The sequence below is a fragment of the Rissa tridactyla genome (genome assembly GCF_028500815.1).
Source record: "Rissa tridactyla isolate bRisTri1 chromosome 24 unlocalized genomic scaffold, bRisTri1.patW.cur.20221130 SUPER_24_unloc_1, whole genome shotgun sequence".
Classification (NCBI taxonomy): Eukaryota; Metazoa; Chordata; class Aves; order Charadriiformes; family Laridae; genus Rissa; species Rissa tridactyla.
Window position 1 is genome coordinate 13,492 of NW_026529338.1, and position 23,403 is coordinate 36,894.

At 66.7% G+C, this 23,403-nt stretch overlaps 4 protein-coding genes across 14 annotated transcripts; 2 read left to right on the forward strand and 2 right to left on the reverse strand.

The window, feature by feature from the left end:
- Window positions 1–1,623: 1,623 nt before the first annotated feature.
- Window positions 1,624–4,979, reverse strand: LOC128903211 (retinol dehydrogenase 16-like). Of its 3 annotated transcripts, XM_054187218.1 has the most exons (4): window positions 4,653–4,979; window positions 4,263–4,521; window positions 3,692–3,855; window positions 1,624–3,600 (listed from the first exon to the last, which is right to left on the reverse strand). In XM_054187218.1, exons 1-4 carry the CDS (start codon window positions 4,966–4,968, stop codon window positions 3,371–3,373), a joined length of 969 nt encoding a protein of 322 aa, XP_054043193.1. In that variant the 5' UTR covers window positions 4,969–4,979; the 3' UTR covers window positions 1,624–3,370. The 3 variants fall into 3 exon arrangements, 2 of the variants coding, with proteins under 2 accessions (XP_054043193.1, XP_054043191.1); XR_008464050.1 differs by having other exon boundaries at window positions 3,466–3,600; window positions 3,692–4,521; XM_054187216.1 differs by lacking the exon at window positions 1,624–3,600 and having other exon boundaries at window positions 3,660–4,521.
- Window positions 4,980–5,872: 893 nt separating this feature from the next.
- Window positions 5,873–8,296, reverse strand: LOC128903212 (retinol dehydrogenase 16-like). The gene is made up of 4 exons (XM_054187219.1): window positions 7,616–8,296; window positions 7,226–7,484; window positions 6,389–6,552; window positions 5,873–6,228 (listed from the first exon to the last, which is right to left on the reverse strand). Exons 1-4 carry the CDS (start codon window positions 7,929–7,931, stop codon window positions 6,011–6,013), a joined length of 957 nt encoding a protein of 318 aa, XP_054043194.1. The 5' UTR covers window positions 7,932–8,296; the 3' UTR covers window positions 5,873–6,010.
- A 126-nt stretch (window positions 8,297–8,422) lies between these two features.
- PRIM1 (DNA primase subunit 1) lies at window positions 8,423–12,261 on the forward strand. Of its 7 annotated transcripts, XM_054187212.1 has the most exons (13): window positions 8,431–8,624; window positions 8,951–9,108; window positions 9,230–9,336; window positions 9,457–9,530; window positions 9,732–9,868; window positions 9,951–10,009; window positions 10,102–10,216; window positions 10,338–10,424; window positions 10,496–10,640; window positions 10,733–10,802; window positions 10,889–10,974; window positions 11,057–11,155; window positions 12,010–12,180. In XM_054187212.1, the coding sequence occupies exons 1-13, from the start codon at window positions 8,522–8,524 to the stop codon at window positions 12,027–12,029; spliced, it is 1,260 nt and encodes a 419-aa protein (XP_054043187.1). In that variant the 5' UTR covers window positions 8,431–8,521; the 3' UTR covers window positions 12,030–12,180. The 7 variants fall into 7 exon arrangements, with proteins under 7 accessions (XP_054043181.1, XP_054043182.1, XP_054043183.1 ...); XM_054187211.1 differs by having other exon boundaries at window positions 8,429–8,624; window positions 9,457–9,868; window positions 12,010–12,261; XM_054187210.1 differs by lacking the exon at window positions 12,010–12,180 and having other exon boundaries at window positions 8,426–8,624; window positions 9,457–9,868; window positions 11,057–11,308.
- Window positions 12,262–12,617: 356 nt separating this feature from the next.
- Window positions 12,618–23,041, forward strand: NACA (nascent polypeptide associated complex subunit alpha). Of its 3 annotated transcripts, XM_054187194.1 has the most exons (10): window positions 12,618–12,696; window positions 13,230–13,301; window positions 16,090–16,143; window positions 17,000–19,387; window positions 20,863–20,948; window positions 21,066–21,143; window positions 21,649–21,795; window positions 22,099–22,227; window positions 22,571–22,693; window positions 22,913–23,041. In XM_054187194.1, the coding sequence occupies exons 2-10, from the start codon at window positions 13,232–13,234 to the stop codon at window positions 22,925–22,927; spliced, it is 3,090 nt and encodes a 1,029-aa protein (XP_054043169.1). In that variant the 5' UTR covers window positions 12,618–12,696; window positions 13,230–13,231; the 3' UTR covers window positions 22,928–23,041. The 3 variants fall into 3 exon arrangements, with proteins under 3 accessions (XP_054043169.1, XP_054043170.1, XP_054043171.1); XM_054187195.1 differs by lacking the exon at window positions 17,000–19,387; XM_054187196.1 differs by lacking the exons at window positions 16,090–16,143; window positions 17,000–19,387.
- The last annotated feature ends 362 nt before the right edge of the window (window positions 23,042–23,403 follow it).

The following is a 23,403-nucleotide window of genomic DNA, read 5'->3' on the forward strand; positions in this document are numbered from 1 at the left end:
ATGTGTGTGATACCCATGGGGTACACGATCGCTATAGGGGACATGTGTGATCCCTGTGGGAGATGTGATAGCTATAGGGGAACGTGTGTGATGGCTATAGGGGACATGCGTGATCCCTACAGGGGACATGTGACACCTATAGGGGACAGGTGTGATCCCTGTGGGGGATGTGATGGCTATAGGGGACAGGTGTGATCCCTATAGGGGTCAGATGTGGCCCCTATAGGAGATGTGAGAGATCCCTATAGGAGACGTGATGGCTATAGGGGACGTGTGAGATCCCTATAGGGGACGTGTGACGCCTACAGGGGACGCATGGTGCCCACAGGGAATGTGTGCTCCCTATAGGTTATGTGTGTGGCTGCTATAGGGGACATATGTGACTCCTATAGGGGGCGTGATTGCTACAAGGAACGTGTGTGACCCCTACAGGGGACATGTGGGAGCCCCCGTGTTCCCCCAGGACTCTCTGGAGCCTTGTGGGAACCCTGACATTCCCTTCACGGCCCCTCCAGAGGCCCCTGGAGCCCCCCAGGACCCTCCGGGACCCCCTGGAGTCCCCCACCCCCTCGGACCCCCCATATCCCACTGGGAGCCCCCCCCCCCAGGGGGAGGATCTTGGAGCATCCATCCCCACGGAGCATCCCGGACCGGCCACAGTGGGGGGGCAGCACCCCCTTAATTACCCCACTCTGGGGGTTCATTAGTGTGATGAGCAGTGACCGGTCTCAGCCCACTTTAGTCCAACCGGGGACCGGAACCACTTCCCGGGGGGTGGGGCTCCCGGCCCCGCCTGCACTCCCAGCCCAGGCGGTGCCTCCGCACCCAAAAACCTGCCCAACAGGGGGTTTTCCCCCCAAAAACAAGCCCCAGGGACGCTGCATCGCTCCGCGCGGGGCACCAGGGCCAGTGCCGCGGGGAAGCAGGTGGGGACAGAACCTCCTCCACAACCTCAAAATTGGCAATTTGGGCTTCTGAGCATGAAATTTTATTTATTATTTCCTTTCTGGCTGCAGAAATCCACATACATTTACACTTCGGTATCTATTTACAGACACACACATTATTTTTTAGGGAATTTATATTATCTGTTTCCACTTATCGAGAAAAATCTGTTTAGCCTTAGATCTGCTTTGATTTATTAACGCTTACGATATAAAAATAGCTATTTAGACTGTCTGCTTACACAGCTATTTTGACGCGAATATCTTTTTATAAATATTTTTCTATTCTAAGATCTTTTTAGATCGCAGGGAACCCCGGAATCCTTAGTGATAGAGGTTTTAAGCTCATTTTACGTACAGAAATGGATATTATTTCTCAATATTTATATAAAAGAAGTGAGAAACTGTTCCCTATTTCAACGCCTCCCTTACAGATTTTAACTTTTTTTTTTTTTTAATGCATCGCAAAAGTGTTCAGACATTTTTGGGGTCGTCACCCACCTCTTTGCGGGGGGGGGGGAACCCCACATAACACCCACCCCCCCCCATTCCCCACTCACCTGCTCCCCCGTCGCCCCCGCCTTGGTGACGTCGCGATGACCTAAATGACATCATCACCCCCCCCACTTTTTTTTTTTTTTATTCACGCTAAAAAAAAAAAAAAAAAAAAGGCCCAAAACGCCCAGAGCCGGGGCTGGCCCCTTCCCCTCGCGGGGTGTGTGGGGGGGGGCTCCGCTACCGGCTGCAAAGCCGGGCTGGGGCATCGCTGGAGCAGCACGAGCCGCGTCCGACGAGGCGCCTGGAGGACAAAACAAAACAAAAAATCCCCAATTAGAGCTCAGCATCTTAAAAAAAAAAAAATAAAATAGCCCGGAAGAGAGTAGCGGAATTCCCTCAGACGCAGGGACGGGACGGAAGCTGAGCTAAGGGAGCCCTCCGGGACACCGGAAGTGCCCCCTCAGTCCTCCGAAGTGCGTCTCTATGGCACTTCAGTCCTCCGCGGCACCGGAAGCGCCCCCTCAGTCCCTCGAGGCTGACGCTTTAGTACTCCAGAACACCGGAAGTGCCCCCTCGGCCCTCCGAGGTGCGTCCCCATGGCAACTCAGTCCTCCGCCACACCGGAAGTGCCCCCTCAGTCCTCCGAAGCGCGTCTCTATGGCCCCGCGGTCCTCCGGGAAAGGCTCCTGTCTTCTAGAAGCCACCGGCTCCCGGTGCTCTCCGAAAGCCGCGGAAAACGGTTAACAACGAACGCATCCCCCCCCACACACACACACACCCACCCACCATATATCCGAAGGTCACGAAAATAAAGCGACCCCGGCGGGAAATCTCTTCTCCGCGGCAACAGCCGCCGCCCCCCCCCCCCCAGCCGCGGAACTTGAGAGCTGAGGCCCAGCAGAGGCGAGGGGCGACCGGGAGCTCGGAGCCGGTGAGGAGGAGAGGGGGGGCCCGCCGCAGCTGCTTTATGGCTTCTGGGGGGGGAGGGCGCCGCCCCGTTCCCGGGGGATTGTGGGAAGGGCGGGGGGCAGGGAAGGCCCGGGGTAGGTGAGCCCCAGCCTGGGCTCAGGAGCCCGTTCCGCTGCTGGGCTCCTCTGGGCTCGGAGCTCCCGAGGCCGGGGCTGGTGCGGCCAGGAAAGCCCGGGGGGGGGATGCTGGTGCTGGTGGAAGCGGTTCACCCCGGGGTGGGGGGTGGGAACAGGCCCGGGTTGTTGCTCCAGCGCCTTGGCCGGAGGGACCAGGCCCGGCCTTTGGGTGTTGTAGGCGGCCGGGGCCCAGGAAAGCCCGGGGCTGCGGCGGCAGCAGCAGCTTTTCCCCCGGGGGGGGGTGGGGGGGGTGAGAACAAGCCCGGGTCGTCCCTCCTTGCGCCTTTGCCAGCGACGACAGCCCCGGCCGTTCGGGATTTTTCTTTGCTGGCACGGTGGCAGGAGCGGTTCTCCCAGGGGGCGAGAACAAGCCCGGGGTTTCCTCACCACCACCCCCACACACACCACCCCCGGCGCCTTCTCTGGGGGTGCCAGACTCTGCCCTTCGGGATTTTCCTCTGCCGGCGTAGCGGCAGGACCCGGTGCCAGGGCCGCCACCGCCGCCAGGAAAGCCCGGTGCCCCGCAGCTGTCACGGCGGTGGAAGTGTTTGCCCGGGACGTGGCAGGGCCCCGGCGGGGGGGTCCCAGCGGGGCTGTGGTGAGGCACAACCAGCTTCGGGACCTTTGCGAAGAGCAAAAGCGATGGTTGTTCCCCGCAGAAAGCGGCATCCCCGAAGGGAAAACCCCTTCAGCAGGAGCCCCAGAGCCCCGCGAGGGCGGTGGAGGGCAGGGGGGTTCCCCCCGGGCAGCCCCTTGCTTTGCACCAGCTTTATTGAGCGCGTTAACAAGGGCCCGAAGCCGGCGGGGGCCCGTGGTCGCGTCCCCGGGGCGGTGCGTTCATCCTCAGGGGTGCGCGGGCGTACCCCCAGTCGGGACGGGCAGAAAGAGCCCGATAATGGCGTCGCTGAGCCAGGCCGGGCAGTAGCTGAGGGGCAGGAAGAGGAACCGGGCGTCCCAGCCCGCCGCGTACCGGCCGCGGGGGGAACGGGCCAGCAACGCGTGCTGCGCAGCTCCGATGACCGGGGAGAGACGGGGGCTGCTCAGCCGGTACAGCAGCACCGAGCTCTTGGCGTCTGGGTGGGTAGAGTGGGGTCAGCCCGGACCGCCGGCAGCGGCGGTGGGGGGGCTACCGGGGAGGAGCGGGGGCACCAGGGATGTACTCACAGGTCTCCAGGTAACGGCGGCCGTAGGCTGCCCGGGTCTCCGCCGGGAGCCCTTCCCAGAGGCGCTCGAAGCCCTTCACCAGCGTCGCGGGGTCGGTCATCGCCGTCCGGAAGCCGCCGGGTTCGATGATGGAGACCCGCACCCCGAAGGGTCGCATCTCGCGCCTGGAGTGGGGGCAGGTATCAGCCGCACGGGGTGAGGGGGAGCCCATGACACCCCCCCACACCCCCCCCCGAGCGCCCCGTTGCCCCCAGGGTGGGTGCAGGGGAGCCTTCTCCTCCTCGCCCGAAGGGTTTCTCGAAACCCTTCCTCTGGTTGCTCAACGGCTGCTCCAGCCGGGCCCCCGTTTCCCAACCTGTGGGTGACCGGGGGGGGTATTTCACAACCCCCCGCCCCATCTCGCCGCTGCTCCGCGCCGCGGGGATGGATGTAACCGGGTGCAGCGTAAAACCCTGCGTGGGGAAAGTGGGGCAGAGCCGCCCGGCACGTCTGCACCTGCCAGCGCCCGGCTGCCGGACGAGCCCTGGCACAGGGGAACACCAGGGACCACGGGTGGTCGCCACCGCCGTACCGGAGGGTGTCGGAGAAGGCCTCCACGCCAAACTTGGAGATGCAGTAGCCTCCCCCGAAGGAAGCGAGCCGGCCCATCACGCTGGCCACGTTGACCACCCGGCCCCGCGCCCGCCGTATGAGGGGCAGGAGGCTCAGCGTCACCTCGATGAGCCCCACCAGGTTGACGTCCAGCACTTTGACAAAGTCATCCTTGGTCAGCCACTCGTTGGGGGCGGTGGGAATGGCGATCCCCGCGTTGTTCACCAGCCCCCAGAGACCTGGCAGAGGGGACGGGGTGATCCGGGATCGCTCCCCTGCCCGCTCCGGCACCGGCGCAGGGCGGCGAGGTGGCGGGAGGGCTGGCGGGGCCATGCCGGGGGCAACGATGGGGGCGTCCGCCCCGTCCTACCTCGGTCGCCCACTCGCTCCCGGACCCAGGCGGCGGCGGCGGCGACGCTCTGGCTGGAGGTGACGTCCAGCAGGACGGTCTGCAGCCGCGGCGAGGCGGCCGCCCGCAGGCGCGCGGCCCCGGCCTCGGTCAGGCAGGCGGCCAGCACCCGCAGCCCCCGGGCCTCCAGCTGCTGCGCCAGCAGGTTGCCAAAGCCGCTGTCGCAGCCCGTGATCAGCACGTACTTCTCCGGGAGCCCCGGCACCGTCTGTCGCTCCCGGTGCCAGCGCCACAGCAGGTACAGCCCCGCCAGCACCGCCGCCAGGTACAGCCACATCCTCGGGCACCGGCTCGGTGACAGCCTTCTGTGCCCTCTGTGTCCGTGCCCCTTTTATAGTGCCCGGTGCGCAGGACCGGCCCAGCCCGTGCCCCTGGGGGCTGATCCGGGACAGGCTGGAGGAGAGGCAGGATTGCGGCACCGCCATGTGAAAAGTTTTCCCTCTCTCCATCGCAATTCCCGGCCTCGCCCCGTGCAGATCCGTGTGCCTGGAGCTCTGCTGTGGCCTTTAATGGCCGTTTGCGTGGGCGGGGTGGATCCAGCCGCCCCACGGAGCCAGATTTGGCTGAACTCTCCAGGCACCATCGGCATCTCCTGGCCCTGGGCTCCTCCTCTCGCACCGGCTCTGCTCGCCCCACGCTGGGGCGAGCCCGGACACGGGCAAAGGGGTGTCTCCAGCCGTGGCGGTGCCCGGGCACGCTCTGCTGGAGCTGGGCAGCCCCCACTGACCGGGCCCGTGGGTCTGCAGAGCCGCGCACAGGCGCAGGCACCGCCCGGGATGCCCGTGGGGCACCGAGGAGGAGGAAGAGGAGGAGGAAGACCCGAGCAGAAGCTGCTCAACCCTGTGCCCAGGGGGAAACCTGCCCGGGTTTGTACGGGTCTGGTTTTTATCCCTGTGTTACCTCCTTGGAGCGCCGGCTCGGCCGAGCGCGGCTCTCGCAGCCCGGCAGGGGCTGGACCCTGCAGGGAGCAGGCGCTCAGGGGAGCGGCTGGAGACCCCCGGAGCTCCCGCGGCACAGCCCGGCGCCGCCGGGGCCGTCGAGGGGAGCGGGGACGCGGCCTCGGCGCCGCAGCCCCGGCCGAAGCTGAAATCGAGCCCTGCCGTGCCGGGGGGAGCAGGATTTGTCTTTATTGAGAATCAAACCGGTCCGCGAGCAGAGGGCGGCGGGCGCGGAGACCCGCATTGAGTTAGAAATTCAGGGATCTCTTGGCCCGGTCTCAGCTGCGGCGACGTCGGATCCCACCTTGCGGTGCCGGGCCCTACCTGCTGCCGCCATCGGCTGCCCGCGCCGCGTCCCCCTGCCTGCGCCGCGGCCCCGTCTCAGGCTTTCTGGGCAGGTTTGGGGTAGGACCAGGAGTACACCAGGTCGGTGAGGGCCGACGGCAGGTAGCTGAGGGGGATGTAGAGCAGTTTGGCGTCCCAGCCCGCCGAGTAGCGGGTGCGGGGGTGGCGGCTGGTCAGCGCGTGCTCCATGCAGTCCGTGACCAGCCTCAGGTCGGGGTTGCATTGCTTCTGCATCTTCCTGAGCGATACCAAAACTGCGGGGACAGAAAGCACTGGGGTCAGGCTGCCGGGCTGAGAGCCTCGAGCCGAATGGCTCGGTGGGGTGCCGGGGCAGCGGGACGCCCCGTGCGCCCGGTGACGTGCCTCGCGTCAGGAGAGAAATGGCATCGCTTAACGCTTAGGGGAGGTACTTACACTCGTTCAAGTAATTCTGCCCGTAACTCGCTTTGGTTTCCGCCGGGAGCTTCTCCCAGATGGAAAGAAAATTTTTCTCCATGTTCTCTGCGCTGGTGATCAGCGTCTTGAAGTAGCCGGGCTCAATCACGCTGACCTTCACCCCGAAGTCGCGCATCTCAAGCCTGGAAGGGATCGAGCCCCGTGGCGACACGGGAGCAGCGCCCGAGTGCATCCGTGACACGTGGGCACCGGCTCCTGTTTGGGCACCGGCCCTGGCATGGGATGCCCAACAGCCTCACGCCGGGGGTCCGTCGGCAGCCTGGCACCCCACGCCAGCCCCGGGACGCCTCCGAGGCGGCAGGTGAGCAAACATCCGCTGCATCCAGCTGGGACGGGGCCAACGCAAACCCCAGGACCGCGGGGCCGTTGCCCGCGGGATGCGGTACGAGGGCAAGGTCCGATGGGGGAGGCTCAGCGCCGGGGCAGGGCAAGGAAATCAAAGCTCTGCCAAAGTCGTTCGCCTTCCCGCAGCCCGTGCTGCCTCTCGCGAGCTTGGCTGGAAGCGGAGCCAGAGGCTGCCAGCAACAGGCGAGGGTCCCCCCGGGGCAGGGGATGGCTCCCGTGGGACCCAAGTCCCACAGCTGCCGCACGAGGTGTCCCGACATCTGGTCCACCCGCTAAATATCCCCGCAGCCCCTCTTCTTGTGCTTCGGCAGCAGCTAAACCGAACCAAACCCTGCCCCGGCTCGCTGGCGGTTGCAGGAGGAAGGCGTTTGAGAGAGGGAGGCTCCGCCAGCCGCAGCCCGGAAAAGCAAACTGGGAAACCGGGGACGGTGTCTGCCATGCTGGACTTACCGGAGGCTGTCGGAGAAGGCCTCCACGCCAAACTTGGAGATGCAGTACCCCCCGCCGAAAAAGGAGACGCGGCCCATTATGCTGGCCACGTTGACCACCCGGCCCCGCGCCCGCCGTATGAGGGGCAGGAGGCTCAGCGTCACCTCGATGAGCCCCACCAGGTTGACGTCCAGCACTTTGACAAAGTCATCCTTGGTCAGCCACTCGTTGGGGGCGGTGGGAATGGCGATCCCCGCGTTGTTCACCAGCCCCCAGAGACCTGGCAGAGGGGACGGGGTGATCCGGGATCGCTCCCCTGCCCGCTCCGGCACCGGCGCAGGGCGGCGAGGTGGCGGGAGGGCTGGCGGGGCCATGCCGGGGGCGACGATGGGGGCGTCCGCCCCATCCTACCTCGGTCGCCCACTCGCTCCCGGACCCAGGCGGCGGCGGCGGCGACGCTCTGGCTGGAGGTGACGTCCAGCAGGACGGTCTGCAGCCGCGGCGAGGCGGCCGCCCGCAGGCGCGCGGCCCCGGCCTCGGTCAGGCAGGCGGCCAGCACCCGCAGCCCCCGGGCCTCCAGCTGCCGCGCCAGCAGGTTGCCGAAGCCGCTGTCGCAGCCCGTGATCAGCACGTACTTCTCCGGGAGCCCCGGCACCGTCTGTCGCTCCCGGTGCCAGCGCCACAGCAGGTACAGCCCCGCCAGCACCGCCGCCAGGTACAGCCACATCCTCGGGCACCGGCACCGGCACCGGGACGGCGGTGATTGAGCGGCTCCGGCCGGACCTTGGCCCCGCCGGCGGCGCCGCTGTCAATGATTAATTAGCGGGACGCGGGCCCGGGAGCGGCTCTGGCGCAACCACCGGAGGCACCGCTCGGCGTTACCGGGCTGCGGGGGCGGCCGCGTCCCCGCCCCGCCCCGGTGCCGCCGCCTCCCGCCCGCCGGGAACCGGGCCCCGGGGCTACGGACGCTGCTCCGCTCCCGAGGCTCCGCCGGGTCCGGTCGCAGCCGTCGGGGAATCGTTAATCCCGAGCGTGGGAAGGGCTCGGGGGGGGGGGGGGGTCCCGCAACCCTGCGATGTATCCCGGGACACCCCCCCCCCCCCTCCCGCCCCGGACCCCGGGACACCCCCGGACACCCCCCCACCCCCGGTGCTTTGCGCCCCGCCCTCCCCCTCCCCGGGCGTCCCGGACCACCCGTAGCCCCCGTCGCGGCTCCTCCCCGTCCCGCCCCAAACCCCCCCCCGGGGTCGGAACTACAGCTCCCGGCGGCCCCCGGGGGCCCGGACCCGCCGCTTCCCGCCGCCGCCGCTTCCCGCCATGGCGCCGTTCGAGCCGGCGGCGCTGCCCGAGCTGCTCCCGGTCTTTTACCGGCGGCTCTTCCCGCACGGCCCCTACGGCCGCTGGCTCGGCTACGGCGGCGGTGAGCTGGGGAGGGGGGACGGGGAACGGTCGGGTCCCGCGATACCGGGTCCCGGAGCACGTCGGGGGTCCCGGGGGCGGGCGGGCGGGCGGCGGCGGGTGGATGCGCTGAGCGGGGAAAGGGGGGTTCTGGGGGGGGGGGCTGTGATGGGGGGGGGGGCTGAGGAGTGCAGCGAGGGGGGGGGTCGGGGGAAACGGGGGGGGGGGGGGTCGGGCCCTTGGGGGGGGGGTGGGTGGGTGTCGGGGCTGACACCCCCCCCCCCCCCACGCTCCCCCCCCCACCGACACCAACCCCCCCCCCCCCCCGACACCAACCCCCCCCCGCAGTGGTGAAGAACTACTTCCAGCTGCGGGAATTCTCCTTCACGCTGCGGGATGACATCTACGTGCGGTTCCAGTCCTTCGGCAGCCCCCAGGAGCTGGAGCGGGAGCTGCAGAGGATCAACCCCTACAAGATCGACATCGGCGCCGTCTACTCCCACCGGGTGAGTCCCGCTCCCACCCGGCCACCCCCGCCGGCGGCACGGGCCCTCGGGCTGGGGGGGGACACGCAGCCCCCCGGTTCGCAGGGTCGCCGAACCCGTCCCGTCCTGTCCCATCCCGCAGCCCAACCAGCACAACACGGTGCACCTGGGGGCCTTCCAGCCGCAGGAGAAGGAGCTGGTCTTTGACATCGACATGACGGATTACGACGACGTCCGGACGTGCTGCAGGTTCCCGGGGATTGGGGGGGAGGGGGGGGGTATGTTCACGGCACGAGCCGGAGCAGGGGGCTGGGAGGGGGGTGCGGGGGGCACGGGGGCGCAGCCCGACCCGCCACGCTCTGCCCTCAGCTCGGCCGAGATCTGCTCCAAGTGCTGGACCCTGATGACCATCGCCGTCCGCGTCATCGACCGCGCGCTTGTGGGTGAGGGTCTCGGGGACGCGGCCAGACCACGCTCTGCCCCACAGCAACGCCCGGACCCCCACCACCACCGGGGGAAAGGGGGGGCCGGGGGGGAGCGGGGGATGCGCCGGCGCCCAGCGGGGTCTCGCAGAGGTGCCAGACTCGGGGGGACGCCGCAGCCCGTCCCGACGCCCTCCTGCAGCCCGGCTGTCGCCCCCGCAGAGGACCTGGGCGTGAGGCATCGCCTGTGGGTGTACTCGGGCCGGAGGGGCGTCCACTGCTGGGTGTGCGACGACGCCGTGCGGAAATGGTCCCCGGCGCTGCGGGCGGCCGCCGTGGAGTACCTGACCCTGGTGAAGGTGGGCGCACGGGGGGGGCAGAAGGGGGGGACAGCCACCCCCTGCCCACCCACCCCCAGCCTGACTGCTGCTTTCCCCCCAGGGCGGAGCGGAGACCGTGAAGAAGGTGAACATCTCCGAGCCCGTCCACCCCTTCATCAGGTCGGTGGGGACACCCCCCTTCCGCCATCCCGGCCCCCGCCGCTGCCAGCCGTGGGGCGCTGAGCCTCCCCCCTCTCCCCGCTCCTCCGCAGGCGCTCGGTCAGCGTGGTGGAGAAGTATTTCGAGGCGTACGCACTGGTGGGCCAGGACATCCTGGGCACCCCGGAGAGCTGGGACAAGGTGCTGGCCCTCGTCCCGGAGGATATCCTTCCCGCAGCGGCCGTGCCGTGCCGCTCGGCGCTGTGCCGGGTCCGGAGGGAGGGTCCGCGCGGTGGGGGGAGCGGGGCCGGCAGCGTCCGTGATCAGCCTTGACCGCCAGCCACAGCACCGCGAGCCGCTGCGGGGCGAGTTCCCCAAGAAGCGGGACTCGGTGCAGCGCTGGGAGCTGCTGAAGGGCAGGATGGAGCGGACACGGGTGAGTGGCCGTGGGGCTGCCCCGGGCGCTGCCGCCCGCCCCGCTGCCCCCTGACCCTCTCGTCCCCGCAGCGGCCGGGGGGGCCCGGGAGAGGCACGGCGTGCTACGCGGACTGGGAGATCATGCTGCAGTACTGCTTCCCCCGCCTCGACATCAACGTCAGCAAAGGCGTCGGGCACCTGCTGAAGAGCCCCTTCAGCGTCCACCCCAAAACAGGTGGGTCTGGCGGCCTGTGGGGCCAGCACCCCACAGGGCACCCCCCCACGGCGGGGCGGGGAACCCCCGGCCGTGACTCCCCTCTCTTGCAGGTCGCGTTTCGGTGCCGCTGGATCTGCAGAGGCTGGACCAGTTTGACCCGTTCGCCGTCCCCACCATCAGGTACGTGATCGGGGCTGGAGGCACAGGGAGGGGGGGGTCCCGGCTGTGCCGGCAGCCCCCCCACCGCGTCCTGCCGTCTCCCGCAGCTCCCTGTGCCACGAGCTGGATGCGGCCGGCGACGACGGGGAGCAGGAGGAGGGCGGGGAGACGGAGCCGAAGCGGCGTGCACGGGGTGAGCGAGGACGGGGACGGCACGGGGACGGGGGGGGTGGTCCCCGCTGCCCCGCTCCCGCTCAGCTCCCCGACCCCTCCAGACTACAAGAAGACGAGCCTGGCGCCCTACGTGCGGGTCTTCGAGCAGTTCGTGGAGGAGATGGAGCGCGCCCGGAGGGGAGAGCTGCTCCGGAGGAGCGGTGAGAGCTGGGCAGGGACGCAGCCGGCCGGGGGACCCCGAAGCGGAAGGATCCCCTGGCTCTGAGAAACTGCTCTTTTTTTTTTTTTCTTTTCTTTTTTTTTCTTTTCTTTTTTTCTTTTCTTTTTTCTTTTCTTTTTTCTTTTCTTTTTTCTTTTCTTTTTTCTTTTCTTTTTTCTTTTCTTTCTTTTTTCTTTTCTTTTCTTTTTTTTCTTTCTTTTTTCTCTCTTTTCTTTTTTCTTTCTTTTCTTTTTTCTTTTTTCTTTCTTTTTTTTCTTTCTTTTTTCTTTCTTTTTTTTCTTTCTTTTTTCTCTCTTTTCTTTTTTCTTTCTTTTTTTTCTTTCTTTTTTCTCTCTTTTCTTTTTTCTTTCTTTTCTTCTTTTCTTCTTTTCTTCTTTTCTTTTCTTCTTTTCTTCTTTTCTTCTTTTCTTCTTTTCTTCTTTTCTTCTTTTCTTCTTTTCTTTTTTCCTTTTCTTTTTTCCTTTTCTTTTTTCCTTTTCTTCTTTTCCTTTTCTTCTTTTCCTTTTCCTTTTTCCTTTTCCTTTTTCCTTTTCCTTTTTCCTTTTCCTTTTTCCTTTTCCTTTTTCCTTTTCTTTTTTTCCTTTTCTTTTTTTTCCTTTTTTTCTTTTCTTTTTTTTCCTTTTCTTTTTTTCCTTTTCTTTTTTTCTTTTCTTTTCTTTTTTCTTTTTTCTTTTCTTTTTTCTTTCTTTTTTTCTTTCTTTTCTCTTTTCTCTTCTTTTTCCTTTTCTTTTTTTCCTTTTCTTTTTTTCCTTTTCTTTTTTTCCTTTTCCCTTTTCTTTTTCTTTTTCTTTTTCTTTTCTTTTCTGTAAAACTTCTCCTTTCTCCTCTTTGCAGACCTGCAAGGAGACTTCTGAGGCCTCGCTGCCAGGGGCCACACTGGCGCCCCGGTCCTCGCCGCGGGGCCACCGAGGGACCGACTCTGCCATTGTCGCCTCCGCCATCGTCGCCTCCGCCGCCGGCTGCGGGGGTCCCGGTGCCTTGGAGCAGGGAGCCCGGCAGCCAGCAGCTGACCCGTCCCCGCGGGCCCTTCCCACATTTTGTACTTTTTCTATGCAAAGACCATTAAAACGTCTCGGGTCAACGCTGTCCCTGCGTCCTGCGCCGTGCCGAGGCGGGAGGGGGCTGTGGCTGCGTCCCGACCTGCGGGGGGGAGCCGGGGGCGCTGCCCGGTGCCCGGTACGCCCTGCCCGGCCCCCCGCTACCCTTCCCGGTACCCCCCGTACCGTGCCCCTGGGCTCCCTTTGGCACCGCAGGTCTCTGCCCCACCATCGGGGCCAGGCCCCACGTTCGCGGCGTCTCAGCCCCGCAGCCGGAGGGCCCCGAGCTCCGTTTCCCCGGGGGTCCCGGCCTCACTCCCGCGGGTACCGGCCCGGCCCGGCCGGGGCCCGGAACGGCGGAGCGCGGCCGCTGGGGCGGGCGGGGCGCTGCCCCCCTGCCCCGGAAGTGCTCGTCCTGCCGGAAGTCGCGTCTTCAGCCGCTCGGTCTCTTTCCGCCGCCATCTTGGGCCCTGCTCCCCGCACAGTGAGTCCCGCCGCCGCCATCCGCCGCCATCCGCCGCCACGGGGGCTGCCCGCCGCTCGGGGACCGCGGCCGGGCCGGGAGGGAGGGTGGGAGGGCGGCGGGGGGCCCGGTCCAGGCCGCCGCTGGGGCCGCGGTCCGGTCGGGCAGGCCGGCGGGGACGGCTCGGCGCACCGGGCAGGGGCCGCCCGCACCGGGGTGGGGTGGGGGGGCACAGGCGGCCGAGGCCCCGCTCCGGGCCGACGGGGGAGGTCAGCTCCGCCGCCCGGTGGGGGAAGCCCCGTTGGCAGCCCCGGGCGGGACCGGGACCGGCCCGTGCCGTGCGGCGCTCGGGGCCCGCTGGGTCCGGGGTGTCCGGTACCGACGGCGCGGCTGAGCCGTCTCCGCAGAGCTGTCGGTACCGGGAGGCGTTCGGTGTCTGGGCAGCGGACTCGGGGGTGGCTTTGGGAAGGGCGAGTTACCGGCTCCCGGTGGCCGCCCTCGGTCCGTCCCGAGCCCCGGCGAGCCCGGGCCTGTTGGGTTCTCCCTTTCCCCAGAAATGCCCGGCGAAGCTACAGAAACCGTCCCAGCCACCGAGCAGGAGCTGCCGCAGCCGCAGGCTGAGACAGGTGAGGCCGGGGGAGGCGGGGGGGTGACCGGCCTCGGGGCGCTCGGTCGCTTTGAAGGGGAAAAGGAGGGGAAAAAGGGGAGCCGCTGCCCCGCGGGGGCCGGGGGGAGGGCGGGGGGCAGCGCTCGGTGGGTGAGGACCCGGCGGGGGCTGTGTGACACCCCCCTGATCTCGTCTGCTCTGCCCCGGCAGCGTTCGGGTCCTCGGCTCCCTTCTGCTCGGTCTCCGTGTCGCTGCGTTGGTCGCTGGGGTCAGAAGAAGAAGAAATCGGTGTCGGTTTTGTAGTTCCCTACCCAAAACCGGAGGGGTTCTCTCGGCAGGAAGCGTGACTAAAGTCACGTGGCTTTTGGTCCTTCGTGCCCCAAAATATCGGGGAGAGCGTTCCGTCAGCCACGCTCTGTGTCTCGTTTGTACCTTCCCGATACGGATTTGAGTGTCGGGGCGGGGGGACTGGGAGGAAAACGGCTGTGGGTATGGCCATGTGGCGACTGGGACGGTCGGGGACGCGTCCAAACGGTCATGATCCTTTTACGCTCTGGAATTGCTCCGGTTTGGGAAGGTGACGTGGGGCTCCGTGTCGGTAAGTCGCAGCGGGGCCGGGGAACGTCGCTGCGCCGGCCTCAACGCCATCCAGGGGATCCAGCACCGGGACTCGGCGCAGCTCAGAAATGCCCAGGCAGGCGCCTGCAGGCTCCGCTGCCCGCCGTGGGGCGGGGGCCGGTCTCCAGCCTGCGCCGGGACCCACGGCGCCGCCTGACTCCCTTGAAGAGTCCCGGGTGCTGCGGTCGGGTTGGCGAAGGCTCTGCCCGGGTTCGCCGCGCCTCTGCCCCGGGCGCAGGGACGCGCTGCAGGATACGTGACCGGGCGTTGTCACCCGCGCTGGGGGAGCCACACGGTGCACGACGGCGAATGGGGGTCTGTCCGAAGGGTGGGTTGGATTTGGGGGACCGCGAGGGAAGTCGGGGTTTGCCGGCAGTCGGGAGGTGCTGGCAGAAAGCTTCCCCGGGGGAGGACGCGGCCCCCCGCCCCTGGTGCCGGCTGTCGGGGTGACAGCTGTGCTGGGGGGGCCCGGGGAGCTGCGGTGCTTCTGGCCTCTCCCCGGGCGTAGCTGGGATTCCTGCGGTGGGGCCAGTTCCCAGCGTGTCCCCCCCTCCCTCTTCTTCGCTCTCGGTCTCAGGTGACAACTTGCGCCTCTTCTCCTGCCAAAGCTCTGCTGCCCTTGAGTTTCTAACGATCGCGGAGCACGCGTCGGTTGGGAGAAACTGCCCGTGGGCAGCAAATGCTGTTACAGTAGCTGCTCCCGTGGCCACAGGGAGCACGGGGGGCTCTGGGGGGGGCAACACGGGCAGCAGCAGAGGAGCCGTCGGGTGGGTCTGCAGGCAGAGGGTGAAGGCGAAGGGTGTGTGCGAGCGCGAGGGCTGTCGTGTTTATTCCCTCTCTGCTGAGGCAGCGCGAGAGGAGCGGGGGGGGCTGGTGCGGGGTTAGCAGTCGCCCCGTGGGTGGGAATCCCGGGGCTCCTTTGACGTTCCTCTTATTCTTCAGAGGCTGGCTGGCCTCTGGGAAGCTCCTGAGGTTGGGCAGAGCAGTCTGCAATCCAACAGTCCAGGGCTTCGGCTTTCAGGCGCGTGCAGCGTGGGGTGCTCCGCATCCCTTAAAAACGGGTTGTGCTCTTTGAGGGTCCCGCGTCTCACCTTCCTGCGCGGAGGTGGGCACCGGAGAGGTGGGGCTGCCAGCGGAGAAGTGGCGAGTTGGAAATACCGTGCTTATCGCAGGAACGTCCTCAAACAGTGCCGGCGAGGTGTCAGCGGACGTGGAGAAGGAGCAGGGAGAGCTGGCAGGGGTTTCCGAGCTTTCCAGAGAAGGCTGTTGTCTGTCCGGCCCCTTCTGTGACAGGCTCCGGACCAGCTCGGCTCTTGGCAGGGGATGTTGTTCCTTAAAGCACCAGTAGGTTCCCTGGCGCAGGAAGCTCCTGGTGCCCGTTGGCACAAGGCGCCGATGTTCGGGCACTCGTTGAGCAGCTGCCCAGCTCCGGGCCGGTGCCTGTCTCCTCCTGCTGCTCTGCGTTTCGGGATAGGGTGGGGAAATGGGGCATCGGAAGCACCTTCTGGCCCACTGTTCTTGCGGCAGAGAAAGGGACGTCACCCACGGAGGAGGCTGCTGGGAGTTCCACGCGCGTGTTGCCGCTCCAGACGGCAGCGAGGCGAGGACTTGAGCCTCTGAGCCAGCCCTGATGGCGGTGTGGGAGAGGTTGGGCAGGGGCAGCGGGCGCAGGGGTTGGGTCGGTGGGTGACCCGAGCAGAGGTGACAGCCAGCGCCCCGCGCGCGGGCGGGAGGAGATCTCTTGCTCCCTTGACGCGACGCAGTCTCCGCGAGCTGGGCTGTGATTTGGGCTCTGCAGCTGTGGCTTCTCGGCAGCCACCCGTCTGCGCTCCCCTCGCCATCCCTGCCGGCAGACGTGCCGGGACGTGCCAATCTGTTCGGGATTGACGCTGTGCGTGGGGCTGGAGCTGCCGAGGGGCGGGCGTGTGGCTCAGCCGGTTCTGCTCCCAACGGGCAGCGGTGCCGGTCGCGCTGGTCAGACCGGTGTTGCCCTCCCCGGGTCTCTCGCCGCACCTCTTCCCTGAGCGCTTCCCTTTGGTTGTTGGCGTTCCGCATGGCGTTTTGAACGGCCGGGCCCTCCCGGTGCTGGCTGGAGGCGGGTGTGTGCCAGGGGAGCTGGCTGGCGAGCGCTCTTAGTCGGTCGGTGGGATTTGTCTTAATAATTAAAACTGTTGTTCTCACCCGTTCAGCTCCAGCTGCCCTTCCTCCGGCAGCCCCCGTCACTGCTCCTGCGGCACCTCCAGGTACTCCCGGACCCTCCTCGTTAACACCTCGTGTGCCGCATTAACCAGAGTTTGCTGTTCTGGGTGGTTGCAGTTCCATTAACCCTAACAGCTTGCTCAGGGGAGCGCAGGTCACTGCACGACAAGGACTCGGGGCTCTGTCCCCTCGGTGTGGGTGAGCCGCACCCCCCCCTGTGCCTCGGCGTCCTCGTCCCCCAAGGGCGCCTGTCTGTGTCCGGGGGCTGCCCTCTGCTAGAGCACAACTCCCAAAGCACTCCTGGAACAGTCACGCATGCCGCTGTGTTAAATTTCCCTTTTCCTTCCCATCCTCGGGTGGGTCCTCGTCACCCCCCCTGCTCTCGCCAGCCCAGGATGCGCTTTCCCAGGCTCGGGAGCAGCGCTGGGGGTTCCTCCGGGGCTCCGCAAAGGTTGCGGCAACCCCTCTGGTAGGGAAGAGCCGAGCGCAGAGCTGGCGGCAAAGCCTGGTCCCTGCGCCAGCACCAACCCCCCGTCAGGTTCCCGCCGTGCCGGGCCCGCTGGGGCTCCCTGGCCTTTCAGGTGCCGCCTCCTGCCGTGGCAGGGATTCGGCCACAGCTGCCCGTAACAAGGAGACCCCGGGGTGGCACTGCTGATCCTGGCATTGGGGTTTTTCCTTCTGCCACTTGCGCCCATCGGCTAGCTCGCATGCCAGCACAACGTTCTCTGTAAAATCAGTGCCGGTTTCTGGAGGCAGACGAAGGTCCCGGTCTGCGCTGGGCCTGGCAGGTCCGGCGGACGCTCGTCTGCGGCTCTAGAAGCCGGCACGAAGGCTGGGGGGAGGCCAGGGCTCCCCTCCCTCTCCCCTCTCTCATCGGTTCACTCTGTTTCTCTCCTTTAGCTGTTCTTCATGCTGCTCACTCCCCACCTCTGACTCCGTCTCCGGTCCCCGCGGGCCAGGCTCTCCCAGTGGAGCCGCCCAGCCCTGCCGGCCCCCCAGCCCCCGTTTCCCCCCCTGTAGTCCCAGCTGCGGCGATCCCCGTGTTCTCAGTTCCCCCCCAGCTCCCTGCCCCAGCTCTGCAGGTCCCGGTTACCACTGGGAACCACCCAGTTCCGCAGTCCCCGATGGGTTTTGCAACCCCAGGATCTCCAGGGCCCGCCCCAGTTAGCCCAGTGTCGCCGGGACTCCCGGCCCCAGCGTCTCCTGTTGCGGCTGCTGCTCCTGCCGCAGTGACGGTGGCCCCCATTGCCTCCCCTGTCAGCCCTGGTTCTCCCCCAGCAACTCTCACCTCTCCAGTGAAAGCTGCCCCCTCTGCCACCCCTCAGAGCCCCGCGGGGCTGCCCCAGGCCCCTCTCCCTGCCCCTGGGGCAGCTTTGGCCCCCCCTGCTCCATCCCAGGGCCCTGGGGCAGCCCCGGCCGCTCTCCCACCGCCCCCTTCCCTTCCCCTTGGGGCATCTCCCCTGCCGGCAGCTCTCCTGCCTACTCCCACCGCACCTCCCGAGGCCGCAGCTTGTCCCCAGAGCCCGGGCTCTCCCCCTCTTCCCGCAGCAGCCCCTCTCTGTCCTGCCACGGCACCATCGGCGGCTGCCCCGGCGGTACCAGTGTCACCTGGCAGCCCGGCCCCTGCCCCGCTGGCTTCTCCTTTGGCCTCTCCTGTGTCCCCTCTTCCTCCGGCCCCGGGCAGTGCCATCTCTCCGCCTGTCTTCCTGGCTGCCCCCATGGCCCTGGCCCCCTTGTCACCCCCTGCCCCCCTGGTGCCAGCGGGGATGTCTCCTGGGAGTCCTGCTGCTGCCCCACAGGGCCCAGCCCCTGGCGCTCCAGCCTCTCCGCCGGTTCCAGTTGCTCCTTCTGTTGCTAAGACCTGTCCCGTGGGCCCTGCCCCGGCAGCCCCAGCTGCTGCCGCTGTGGCTCCAGCTGGGGGAGACCCCGTCCCTCCCTCCGTGGCCAGGACCCCTCCTGGAAGCCCCGACCCTCGGGCAGTGCCTGCCGCTGTGGCAGCTCCCATTGCTCCCGCCCTGTCCAAACCCTCTCCAGGAGCTGCCACATCTCTCCCAGGGCCACTGACAGCGGCAGCTCCCAGCGCCGCACCAGCAGCGGCCACGACTGCTTTGGCCAAAGCAGCTCCAGCGAGCCCAGTGTCCCCTCCGGCAGCTCCTGTGCCTGCTGCCCCCTCGGCCCCTGCCACCTCCCTGCCTGTCAAACCAGCGGCGGCAGCTCCAGCTGCCCCTCCTGCAGGCAAAGCGGTTCCCGTGAGCCCGGTCGCTGCCCCCTCTGCTCCTGCTGCACCAGCTCCTGCAGCTCCACCGGCTCCGGCAGCCCCTTCCGCAGCCAAAGCGGCTCCCAAGAGCCCTGTTGCTGCTCCCTCGGCCTCAGCCACACCAGCTGCTGCGGCCAAAAAGCCTCCGAAGAGCAGCCCCGTCGCTGCCCCCCCTGCTCCCTCTGCCGCTCCGGTGCCAGCAGCTCCTGCAGCTCCAGCCGCCCCCCCTGGGGCCAAAAAGCCTCCGAAGAGCAGCCCCGTCGCTGCCCCCCCTGCTCCCTCTGCTGCTCCAGTGCCAGCAGCTCCGCCAGCTCCAGCTGCCCCCGCTGCAGCCAAAAAGCCTCCGAAGAGCAGCCCCATCGCTGCCCCCCCTGCTCCCTCTGCCCCTGCTGCTCCGGTGCCAGCAGCTCCACCAGCTCCAGCCGCCCCCCCTGCAGCCAAAAAGCCTCCGAAGAGCAGCCCTGCGACCGCTCCCTCTGCCCCAATGCCGCCAGCTCCATCCACCCCTGCTGTGGCCAAAGCACCTCCCAAGAGCCCTGGTGCAGCCACACCAGCTCCTGCAGCTCCAGCTGCCCCCCCGGCAGCACCGGCACCCGGCAAGCCGGCTCCTGCTCCAGGCACGGCTGCCCCAGCCCCAGGGGTTCCTGCTGCCCCCCCGAAGCCATTGGCCGATCGTGCCACCCCTGCTCCCCAGAAACCAGAAGCTGGCCTTCCTGGCTCTGCCCCGGCGGGTAACCCCCCGCCTGCCTCTTCTGCGCCGAGCGCTCCCCCCGCGAAGAAGCAGACCCCTCCCGGTAAGGTCACCAAGCCGGCCCCCCGCCCGCCCCCATCCAAACCCCCCTCGAAGGCCCCGGCCCCCATCAGCGCTGCCGTGGACGATGACGACCTGCCGCCTCTGATCCCCCCAGAGCTGCCCGCTGCCGAGCCGCCGGTGCAGCCCATCCTGGTGGACCTCTCTCCCCGAGCAGCCGTGGCCCCCGCTGGGGCCCCTGCTCCTCCGGCTAAGCCGCCCGTCCTGAAGAACGACAAGGGTATTTGCCGCCTCGGTTTGCCGTGTGCATGGAGTGTCACTGGCTGCCCACTGGATACTAACCCGTAGAGGGGCCCAGGTGCCCCTTCGTCGCTCGGTGTGTCGCTCTGGGCACAGCGTCTGCGGAAGTGCCGTGGCGGAGGCAGGCCCGAGCCGTGCCAGGCTGAGCCGAACCCGCCCGAGCAGCCGGTGAGCCGGGGAACGGGGAGGGGAGACACCCCGCGGCCACGGGATGGGGCAGGTCAGGGCTCGGCATGATCCAGCGCCAGCGGCTCGGTGTCACTAACGTGTGTTCTCGGGCACGGAGCACGGTGTGGCTTGTGGCGTGGGCGCTGCGGCTGTTGCCTGAGCTGGCTTTACACAGAGGCTCCGGGAAGAGCTGCCACGTGCCTGTACCCCGCGGTGTGTGTCTGGCGTCCACCACGTCCGTCCGCCAGCGGAGGGGAGCTGCGGGCGGTGCTGGTGCCAAAACCGGCCTGTCCCCACGCTCCGGGGAAATTCCTTTGCCTGCCCGAACTGTTGGGATTCCCCCGGGCACGCACCCACAGCCTGCAGAGAGCTTTGCCGAGGGCTCCTGCCTGCTCAGCGTGGCCGCGGGCAAGGGGCCCTTTCCAGAGAAGGAAACGGGACTGAATTCAGGTAACGGCTGCACGAGAGGGCGTCGTGGTCACCCTCCGGCCTCCTCTAAGGCCGGAGACGCCCGGCTCTGCCTCGTTCACTCCCGCGTGGTCGGACGCGGCTGTGCCGTGGTTCGCAAGCTAATTGCGGCACTGCAGCGGTGGCGCAGGAGCCGGCCTCCGGCTGAGCCTCCCCGGCTCCGGCAGCTTTCAGGACCCGGCACAGGGGCCACCCTGAGCATCCGAAGATGCTTTTTCCTGATGGGGGTTTTCAAGGTATTTGCAAATCGTCCCCCGTGGTGGGGTGACAGAAAGGCGCAGCAGCCCCTCGGTCGGTTGGGTCTCATTTCTGTGCCGCGTGTCTGAGCTCCTGCAGCTCCGGCTCCGCTGCCGCCTGCGCAGGTTCGAGGGGAACCAAGGGAGTCCCTGGCAGCGCCGGGCTGCTGCTGACTCACCGCACAGCGAGTGCCGCCATGCGCTCGCCCTCCGGCCGGGCCGGGGCAGTGGCCAGTGCCATGCCTCAAACCGGGGGAGCAGGTCGGGCTGGCGCTGCCTCCCGGGGACTCGGCGTTGGGAGCGAGCCGCCGGGCACCCGCGGTGCTCTGGCATCCGGCGTCCACCGAGGTGAGAGTGTTTGGAAGAGGCGATGCTCTTGTGCCACCGGTTGCCGATGGCGTTGGGGGGTCGCAGGGAGAGCCCCTTCCACCAGATACCGCTTAACCCCGCTGATGGGAAACGGTGTCAGCACTCGGAACCCCCAGCGGCGAAGGCTGCACCGAGGCGGTGTGGTTCTTTGATCTTGCTGTGTCCCCCGGACGGGTCTGAGCTGGAAAGAGTGACGTGCGTTTCGTTTCTGCAGGGTCCGGAACAGAGTCTGACAGCGATGAATCCGTACCAGAGCTCGAAGAGCAAGACTCCACACAGGCCACGACGCAGCAGGCACAGGTAGGGCAGGTGACACGTGCCAGCACGTCCCTGCGCCCAGCGGTGGCCGAGCAGGGTCCCTGCCGGTGCTGCCGCCTCGGGATTATCATGGGTCCCTCTTGTTTTCTCTCCGTGCAGCTTGCAGCAGCAGCTGAAATAGATGAAGAACCCGTTAGCAAAGCAAAACAGAGCCGGAGCGAAAAGAAAGCGCGGAAGGTGAGGAGGGATGGCGGACGGACCAAACCCGCGTGCGGCAAACACCCTGCCCGCGGGGAGCCGAGCTTTGCCTCGGGGTCTGGGATTCCCCAGCGCCGGGGTCGTCGCCCCATGAGCCCTGTTCGGGGCTGCAGCTCCTCGTCTTCCGCCCCTGCACGGCACCAGCCGGGAGTTTGGGAGCTGAGGGAGGTTTGTGCGACTCCCCGCCCTCGTCAGCCCCCAGGCAGGGGGATGCCCCGTTGACGGGCAAAACCCTCGTGTCTGGAGGGCTCGAGGTGGTGCTGCGGATCTCGCCGGTCCTGGGACTAGAGAGTTCCCTCCCAGGCGCCCAGCGCAGTGTCAGGCTGAAAGCCCGGGGATGTTTCCCTGCAGCAGTAAAACGCGCGTTTTCGTGTGTTTGAGCGCACTGATCATTGCACCCGCGTCCGGAGAGCAGCTGAGCGGACGCGTCCTTTCACGGGCTGGGCTGGACTCCCCTCGCTTACCTTTCTCTCGTGTTTTTCAGGCAATGTCTAAACTGGGCCTTCGCCAGGTGACGGGAGTAACCAGAGTCACCATCCGGAAATCTAAGAACATCCTCTTTGTCATCACAAAGCCAGACGTGTACAAGAGCCCGGCGTCAGACACCTACATAGTCTTTGGGGAAGCCAAGGTGAGCTGACTGTGCGGTGTCTGGCAGCCGCGTTAATCCGCGCTCGCGGCAGCCGGGCCGCTTAGCTGGGCTTCCTCCTCGCCACCTGTGCCCCGTGGCTGCCGCCGCCGCCGCCGGGTCCCAGCTGCTGTGTGGCCCCCGAGGGGTGCGGGCAGCCCGGGGTCCGTGCCGAGCGCTGGCTCCCCGGCTGGGTTGCGCGGCAGAGCCGTTGGACGCGCTGGCGCCGCTGCGGCTCTGAGCCCGCGTGCTGACGTCCCGCTCTGCGCCGGGCTGGCCTCGCTTACAGCTTTTTCCCTCCTCCAGATCGAAGACCTGTCCCAGCAGGCCCAGCTGGCAGCTGCCGAAAAGTTCAAAGTGCAAGGAGAAGCCGTTTCAAACATCCAAGAAAACACACAGACCCCCACCGTGCAGGAGGAGAGCGAGGAAGAAGAGGTAACGCTGTCTCTGCGGGGCCGGGCTGCGGGCCTGCTGCCTTAACGCGCGTCCTGCGAAGCGTCCCGAGTTTGTGTGAAGAGCCGTGGTTTTCTTTTTCCCTCATCCATGTCTTCGTTGTGACGGCAAAAGGAGAGCGCAGGGTCCTCGCCCAGGAGGGGCTGGTCCCGGGCTCTGCCAGGGGACCGTCCCCAGGGCTGGGCAGCGCCTGTTTCGCCTCCCGGCTTCTGTCGGTGTGGCCCGAGTGGGGCTGCCCCAGTCCGGACGGTCCCGTTTTCCTCTGCCAGACACGGAGCAAACCGTGCGTCGGGCTGACCTGAATCCCGGCCTCTGTCTCCTTTAGGTTGACGAAACCGGTGTCGAGGTGAAAGACATTGAGCTGGTGATGTCGCAGGCGAACGTGTCCCGAGCGAAGGCGGTCCGTGCCCTGAAGAACAACAGTAACGATATTGTAAATGCGATAATGGTGAGTGTCTGCCCGGCGCCCGGCGAGGAGGGAGAGCGGTTTGCGCTGGGGGAACGGGTGGCGCGGTATCTCCCCGCTGCTGCAAGCCAGGCCTGAGCTCGGGGCTGCGAGCGGAGGGACGTGCCTCCCGCCTGCAGCCGCGGTGCCGGATCTGCCGCGGGTCGGAGGCCGGGCTGCGGGGCCCGGCTGGCTCCTAACGCGTCTTTCTTCTCCCTGCAGGAGTTGACGATGTAGCTGCCAGAGAGAGGAGCCTTTTTTGGTGTTTCAGAGAAGAGTAAAATACGACTAAATTTAAAATTTGTACTATTTCTATCAATTAATAAAAGTTGTGGCTTATTGTTGGTGAAACACTTTCTGCTCCCTGTTGGCTCTGCTGCCCTCCCCCTCCCCTCCCTGGTCGCCGAGGCCCCAGGGTGGAGCCTTCCTCCCGGGAAGATCTCGGCGATCCCGTCCGGCCCCAGCGGAAGAACACCTGCCCCTTCCCACATTTCCTTCCTGTCCCCAAGGTCGCGTGGCCACGAGCCCTGGAGCCAGCACTGTCCCTGGGACGCTGAGGCGAGGGGTCCCCTGTGGGGCGTCACCTCCCTCAGCCCCCCCGGGGGGGTCCCTGCTGTCACCGCGGGCTCCTCCTTGCGTCCCCGCAGCCGTGGGACAGGGACGGATGGGGACATTGCGCCGCTTCCAGCCGGATCGAAGGGAGGCTCGGTGGG

What these genes read in the sequence shown, in the direction of transcription:
- LOC128903211 (XM_054187216.1), bottom strand. Translation starts at nt 4,968, where the DNA reads ATGTGGCTGTACCTGGCGGCGGTGCTGGCGGGGCTGTACCTGCTGTGG. An exon ending in GGAGCGAGTGGGCGACCGAG is followed by an intron (nt 4,522 to 4,652) that starts GTAGGACGGGGC and finishes CCCCTCTGCCAG; the next exon opens with GTCTCTGGGGGCTGGTGAAC.
- LOC128903212 (XM_054187219.1), bottom strand. Translation starts at nt 7,931, where the DNA reads ATGTGGCTGTACCTGGCGGCGGTGCTGGCGGGGCTGTACCTGCTGTGG. An exon ending in GGAGCGAGTGGGCGACCGAG is followed by an intron (nt 7,485 to 7,615) that starts GTAGGATGGGGC and finishes CCCCTCTGCCAG; the next exon opens with GTCTCTGGGGGCTGGTGAAC. An exon ending in GCCTTCTCCGACAGCCTCCG is followed by an intron (nt 6,553 to 7,225) that starts GTAAGTCCAGCA and finishes GATCCCTTCCAG; the next exon opens with GCTTGAGATGCGCGACTTCG.
- PRIM1 (XM_054187205.1), top strand. Translation starts at nt 8,522, where the DNA reads ATGGCGCCGTTCGAGCCGGCGGCGCTGCCCGAGCTGCTCCCGGTCTTT. An exon ending in CTGGCTCGGCTACGGCGGCG is followed by an intron (nt 8,625 to 8,950) that starts GTGAGCTGGGGA and finishes CCCCCCCCGCAG; the next exon opens with TGGTGAAGAACTACTTCCAG. An exon ending in GACGTCCGGACGTGCTGCAG is followed by an intron (nt 9,337 to 9,456) that starts GTTCCCGGGGAT and finishes CTCTGCCCTCAG; the next exon opens with CTCGGCCGAGATCTGCTCCA.
- NACA (XM_054187194.1), top strand. Translation starts at nt 13,232, where the DNA reads ATGCCCGGCGAAGCTACAGAAACCGTCCCAGCCACCGAGCAGGAGCTG. An exon ending in GCGAAAAGAAAGCGCGGAAG is followed by an intron (nt 21,144 to 21,648) that starts GTGAGGAGGGAT and finishes CGTGTTTTTCAG; the next exon opens with GCAATGTCTAAACTGGGCCT. An exon ending in AGGAGAGCGAGGAAGAAGAG is followed by an intron (nt 22,228 to 22,570) that starts GTAACGCTGTCT and finishes TGTCTCCTTTAG; the next exon opens with GTTGACGAAACCGGTGTCGA.